Source organism: Tigriopus californicus, chromosome 2, assembly GCF_007210705.1.
Source record: "Tigriopus californicus strain San Diego chromosome 2, Tcal_SD_v2.1, whole genome shotgun sequence".
NCBI classification, from domain to species: domain Eukaryota; kingdom Metazoa; phylum Arthropoda; class Copepoda; order Harpacticoida; family Harpacticidae; genus Tigriopus; species Tigriopus californicus.
In genome coordinates, this window is record NC_081441.1 from 1,692,513 (window position 1) to 1,699,668 (window position 7,156).

The 7,156-nt window shown below is 43.5% G+C and overlaps 1 protein-coding gene across 1 annotated transcript in view; it reads left to right on the forward strand.

Moving 5' to 3' along the window:
• Nucleotides 1-4,358: 4,358 nt before the first annotated feature.
• LOC131893043 (solute carrier family 35 member G1-like) overlaps nucleotides 4,359-7,156 on the forward strand; it is a 28,680-nt gene continuing 25,882 nt past the window's right edge. Inside the window, exon 1 of the mRNA XM_059242964.1 lies at nucleotides 4,359-5,036. Within this exon, the coding sequence (XP_059098947.1) occupies nucleotides 4,604-5,036 (433 nt within the window). The 5' untranslated portion in view covers nucleotides 4,359-4,603. The remainder of the gene's footprint in view (nucleotides 5,037-7,156) is intronic.

Sequence of the window (7,156 nt, forward strand, 5' to 3'; positions counted from 1 at the left end):
ATGTTGCACAAATGCTATCCCTTTTTGATCGAATTGAAGTGCTACGAGGTCGCCGAGAAAATCTCCGACTTCAGGCCTTAGCTTTAGAGGCTCCTTTTGATCAGGATGATGAGATCCCAGACAAACTTTTCACCATCATGGGGTCTATTCGAGGAGCAATCTGCACCCTTGACGAAGATATTACAAAGGTTTTCTTGAAATAGAAAAATGCTCCAAGACGATTTTGCATCGACCTCTTTGCCACCCTTGAAAACCGATGCGCATCCAACTTTTGCGCAGAGAGACATCTAGCCACTGGTGTAAACGCCTTTACTTTAGACTGGAACCTTTTTGGTTCTTTCTAAGCTTGACCTCCCCCCCGCCTGGTTGTTCCGGTTCTGAGGCATATTGCGGGACAAAAGTGCACAGGAGTGCTGCTAGTTCCATTTTGGCCAGCTTCTCATTTTTGGGTTTTTCTGTTTCCGGATGGGGTTCACCTTTGTAACATGGCAAAAATATTTCTAAGTTTTCGACCTTGATGTTTGATTGGTCCCGAGGTTCAAAGTAGGAAACCTCACGAAAACTTAAAATTTGATGTCTTATCCCTGGAAATGGATGGGGAAATGTCTCATTCTTACAAAATATGCCTTTCCAAACATTACTGCATTAAAACCGGTTGCCCTATGTGATTGAATAAAAAACATCGTTGCTTAGATGGAATGTCACATGTAAACTTTCTACAGCTTGAGTTTTTGTTTTCAGATGAGTGTTTGAATCCCCTTGATTCATTGCGGGACTCGATGAAACTAGCGGCCAAAACTAAGGGAACATGGGTGCAATATCAATCTGCTTGGGACCGGTTCTGACGTTTTGCACTTGATTTTGACCAAGCATGTCTTCCTGCCACACCCCATTCGGTCAATAGTTATCTTGCCTCATGTCAAAAGGGAGGGCCCATCTTTTGCTTCAATGGCATTAGCAGTTATTAATGCTTTTCATGAACGGGCTGCATTATCATCCCCAACAAATATTGCGTCGGTTTGGTTGACCCTCAAAGGGATAAAAAGAGTAAAGGGATTTGCACCCTGTCAAGCTCAGGCCATGGCAAAGCCTTACCTTAACCGAATAATTGGTCCAATATTCCATTATACGAAAATCTCAAATGAGCAAATCACTCCCTGGTCATATGTTTCCCCGTCGAATTTAAACATTAAATACAGAATTATAATTTGGGATAGTTCTCACCAATCGGAAGATTTACTTGCAGCATTCATGATACCATTACAAACTTTCAAAGTTTAAATTGTTTGCATTTTTCTGATTACAAGACTTTCCAGAAAATACCATTCCACTCATGGACCATAGATCCCCTTTGTCATTGAGATGACTCAGTTAAGAGAAATATGTATTTCATATGAAATTATTCAATAGGAAACAACTTATTGTCCCTGAATCAGTCATCGAAATGAAAATAATAGCCATACTTGTTGTATTTTCAAAAGAAGTAATTCTTCTAACTGGTAGCAAATCAAATTCGTCCGAATAGGCAGAAAGCCTTGCCTTGCCTTCTTGATATCTGTCCAACAAAAAACACAACATTCGTCCTTATTCGTGAATTTTCCGTCCATCTTGGTCGTGCTTGTGGAATCTTCCCCTCCCTTCCCTCTGCTTGCCATACAATTAAATTCACGCTCCCGGACCGTCACTATTATTAATGCCAATTACGCATACACTAATCGGAAGATTCACTTGCAGCATTCATGATACCATCACAAACTTTAAAAGGTTAAGTTATTTGCATGTTTCTGATTCCAAGACCTTCCAGAAAATACCATTCCACTCATAGACCATAGATCCCCTTTGTAATTGAGATGACTCAAGTAAGAGAAATATGTATTTCATATGAAATTATTGAATATGAAATGCTTGTCTATGGTGTTCTATGTCTTATTGAAGGTCTTGCTAATAGTGTGCACCCTGGTTTGTATTTGTTTTTGGGTGCTAGGGTCGGAGGGATGAGCCTCGCCCGGCCAGCGAAGCCAGACATCACATCGTCCTTGTACTTTTTCCGATAGGTAGGGTCGTGTCCGTATCAGTTTTGGTTCTCTATCTGTGGGCATGGTTAGCGTCGTAAAGTTTCCTACAGAAAGGTCAGGGAGGAGATTGGAACCGGATACCTCTCTTGCATCAGAAAACTGTGCTAACCACGAAGCCTATCTAATGGTGTGAACCCGTTTAGTCAGCTGAGAGAAATAAATGCTAGCTTATGGTGTCCAATGTCCTATTGAACGTCTTGCTAATGGTCTTCTGGTATACAGGTTCACTTAGCATGTTGCTCATGCTCATTGAACCTGTTCTAGTCAAATGTATAAATACCGTACTAGCCAGAAATAGTCAGTTATCAAGTCCATTCAACTCCTTCAGGGTGATGTCCACCCACAAGTATAGACCATGGCACAATCGGTTAACTGGCTGTGGTCCACTGTGGTTCTCTGTTCTCCAGTGTTGCACTCCCCAGTGTAAGACGGATGTGACAGATTGAGCGTTTCACTCACCTTGTAGGGGAGCAAGCTTGAAGGCAGTGGGCCAAGCTGGGACGGCCTCTTGACCCCCTGGGAAGAACCGGTGACCCCTTGTTCGATGGCCTCGTGACCCCTTGTTGGATGGCCTCATGACCCCTTGTGGGAAGGACAGGTGACCCCTTGGGAAGGACAGGTGACCCCTTGGGAAGCACCAATGACCCCTGTGGGAAGCACTGATGACCCCCTGTGGGATGGCCTCGTGACCCCATGTGGGATGGCCTCGTGACGCCATGTGGGATGGCCTCGTGACCCCTTGTGGGACGGCCTCATGGACCGGATGAACATGGACTGGAGCAATTTGGACCGGATGAACATGGACCAAATAAACATGGACCGGATGAAAGTGGACCGGATGAAAATGGACCCGTGACCCCGGATGGACCTGCAACCCGGATAACTTCCCCCCCTGTGTGAGGGAGGTGTGGTATACTGGTGCATGAGCATGTTGCTCATGCTCATTGAACCTGTTCCAGACAAATGTATAAATACTGTATTAGTCAGAACTACAGTCAGTTATCAAGTCCAGTCAATCTCTGTGGGTGATTTCCACCCACGAGTATAAAACAGGTGTGAACCCTAGGTTAGTCAGTACATAGAAAGAAATGCGGGATTATGGTGTTAAATGTCATATTGAAGGTCTTGATAATGGTGTGCACCTTGGTTTAGTCAGTGCAGAGAAAGAAATGCTTGCTTATGGTGTTCAATGTCATTTTGAAGGTCATGCCAATGGCGTGCACTCTAGTTTAGTCAGTACAGAGATATAAATGCTTGCTTTTAGTGTTCAATGTCCTATTGAAGGTCTTGCTAATGGTGTTTACGTCTAAGTTCGCATATGATATTTTGATGCTAACTCTGTACAAGTCGATTGTCCAGACACATCTTGAATATGCCTCGCACCTTTGGGCTCCAATTAGTTCAACAGATTTGCAAAAGCTCGAGTAGGTCCAAAGATGTTTTACCAGGATGTAAGAGAACTCTTGAATTGGGAGAGTTTAGACAGGCTGGGATTGTTCAGGTCACAAAAACGTCACAAAAGGCATCTGATACTGTACATTTGAAAAGCATTCATGGGGTTTGTCAGGTTTTAAGGTCAATTGTAGTGACTGTAGAGGCTTTGCTTGCGTTTTGGTAACACTTTCAAGCCTTTGAGAATCCAGGTTATTTCGAACAGTGATGTCCAACACTTTTCTTTCTCGGCCCTTCAGTGTTCAATTTGTTGCCCTCAAAATTCTTTGGGGCTATATAGATGATCCAGAAGCAGGATTTAAGCCAAACTGGGAAAAGGTTTTAACTGCAATTCCTGATTAACCTTTTATTCAAGGTTAGCTAGATCCGCCAACTCTGCTTTGTTGGTCGATCAGATAATATATGAAATTTAAAGTTAAGTAGAATAAATAAAGATCTCGTTTTGAACTGTTGGGAATTCCATGTCCGTTTGGGAGATTAAAATTTGGAATGTTCACACCATTAGCAAGATCAACTCAAATGCACACGAGTTAGCACGGTGTCCCTGACAAGGTTGCACAATCATTATGAGTTAATCTTGTTAATGGTGTTAAAGAAATCGTGTTAAAACGGGTTTTAACATAAGCAATGATTTTTTGACATTTCTGGGAGGCAACTTTTTTCCCAATCAGAAGATTTTCTTTCATTTGAGCCAAAGTCTTGCTAATGAGTCTTGCTATCCCGGTAAGTCTTGCAAACCCTGTACAGAACAATACAGACGTCTTGTTATTACGTTAATGTCGCACACGACATAGAGGTTAGTTTTTGCTTCAGCACTTACGTTTTGTGATTTAATTTCTAATTACTATACATCTGTGCACATGTTCGAGGCAAATGAAACTTGAAGGGAGCTGCTGCTAACTCCAGAGCCAGCTGCAACAACTTGTAAAAGTGTGGCTAATCTTTCCTTTAGGGAGAGGAGAAAAGCTTTCTAGCAAAATGAGTACATCTTAGTGACACATTCCAAACCTTTCATTGTTGGAACTGTTCAAGTTTCTTTACATTTCAATCAAACTACTGCATGTCTCGGTTTCATAATGATCTATGGTATCCTGTTGGCGAGTACTTCCGTGTGTTTTTATACAGCTTTTGGAGCATTTGCCCAATACTTTGAGTTGAACCCAGTTGACCTGATCTTGACACGTGGAACAATTCACTTCATCACCCTTTTTATTGCAATATTTTGCACCGGTCAAAGGCTAGAATTATCCAGAAGTGTCATTGGTGGTGGCCTTATAGCCTTTTTATGTCATAGCTTGTACATTCTGTCGCTACATTTACTGCCTTTGGGGACAGCAGTGATTTTCGGCCGTTCCACCGCTCCTTTCACGGCATTCTTTGCCCGTGTCTTGGCTAAGGAACCAGTTTCATTGGTTAAAGGAGTTTGTATTGCCCTCCTCCTCCTTGGGCAACTCTTCATCATCCAGCCACCCTTTATCTTCAGTGAATTCAACGGAGTTTCATCCATGGGTATGTCAACCATAACGCTAATGAAAGTCATACTCATGAAGTTTCATCTATGTACAAACTAAATATGATGCTCCTGAGGCCTGTCTTTGAAAGCCCATACCTCGGAGTTAGCGGCTTGGATATTAACCGCTATGAAATTACACTCGTCAATGTGGTGAACAAATTGCTCATTCTGGGTAACGTCCAAGCCTTAACTCAGAGTTTCAAACGTCTAAAAAAACTCGCCTCTGGTTTGTTATGAAGTGAGATGGCTTTTCTCTTGCTCGGCTTGCGTAGGGACGGCTACCCCTGGACGTCACACTCCCTTTTCTGCTCAACAGAGGAAGGCGACTTCTGCTCATCTCTGGGTGCTTCAAGTTCTTAACTCTTCAACTCATGTGTACTGATCCGGAAAGGCAGCTTTTTAGCTTAAAGGACCTTAGCTAGGGCTCCCATCTCTAGGAAAGGCGGGTACATCAGTAAAAATCAAAAACGCCTAACCAAGTGTCAAAACGTGACCCTGCCTTTCTAGGAGTCGAATAAAGGGTTGCTTCAAGACTCGTTCTTGATCTTTGATCGCTCGGCAGTACCTTTATTTTGCTCAAGTTGAGAACCCTAACTAAGGTCCTTCAAGCTAAATAGCTGATTCGCAGGAGAAGCATACTGACGAAAATGTTGACCTAGGAGCTCCAGGGTTAACTTGCCTGCGTCTTATCTGCTTTAAAAATTCAATGTTACTAGAAAACAATGAGCCTGATAATGTCCGGCATTGAAATGTAATGCCTATCAAGGTAATAGTTTTAAACATTTTTTACACGTTTTTAAAGGGGGCAATTTCCTAAAGGAATGTGAAATAAACTCTTGGCAGTTGTCAGCTTTATTGTCAACACTTTATTTCAGGTACTATTTAGATTTATATGACGACAATTTTGCAACCTTTCTCTCAGAGGCATTTGTGGAAGATTCGCCTTTCGTTGTCATGCTTCTCTTTGCGCCCTTGTAAATTGCACTGTTACGTACTCTATCATAGTTCTTCACAAAACAATTAAGGAATTTAAAGGCCCACCGTTTGAGAACACTCCACAAATGGAACATACATTATCAGGAACCGCATTTCCGCCAGTTATTTCACTCGTAGCTTCAGTTGCACATTCAACAAATACTTCTCGGGGTAAGGCACCTTCTAGTAAACACTTCCTGGTGTTGATGGCTGATATTCCCTATCATCTTGACATGAGCCACGCCAACATTGTCAGTTACGCGGATGATATCACCATATGGGCAGTTGGTGATCCCGACGAAGTCGAAGCTGAGCTTAACAGCAAGGCAAGGCTCTTTATGGACTATACGGCCAGGAAAGCCTTGGTCGTTAATGCTAGCAAGACCCAGCTTCTCGTGTCTGGTCGGATCAAAAGTGAAATTCGGGAAAGACTCATGGTGGTTGTGGGCACGGAGGTGGTGGTACCATCCAAATACATTGAGCTCCTTGGGGTTAGGATTGATTCCAGACTGGTCCTAACTTCCCAAGAGGAACGCACAGTTCTGGATGCTAGAAGATGTGCAGCCTTGATCAGAAGGCTTTCATACCATCTGCCAAGAGGAAAATACCTCAGAGAGCTATCGGCGGGCCTTCTGTATGGAAAGATTGGCTACGCAGTGGCCGCGGCCTGTCCAACCGCTTGAATGATTCAGATGAGACAAAGACGAATTCCAAGCACATGCAGGCTTCAATCAACAATGTGGCGAGAACCCTCTCTGGCAAAAGCAGGGCGGATCACATTAGTGTTAGGAGTCTCCTATCTGCCGCCAGCTTGCCCTCGTACAACCACATGGCGGTGAGGGCGATTGCTTTGGAGGCATGGAAGGCAAAGTTCAGCTGTGATGGTCCAGGTGGCTCTAGAAATCCCTTGGGCAGGATGCTTTTCGGCGCTGATTTCGATTACTTTGGTCCCAATCCTCGTCGCAACACCCGAGCTATGGACAATGGTAGCATTTCTCCTCCCCTCCCACTTGCGGCCGACTGCATGGTTCACAACATGTATAAAGTCTGGAATGCCTCAAAGGAGCTGAGGACTTCACAAACACTTCGAGAAGCTAAGGCGGCGGCTTCAGCCTTTGCGAGGACTACTCCGTTATGACAC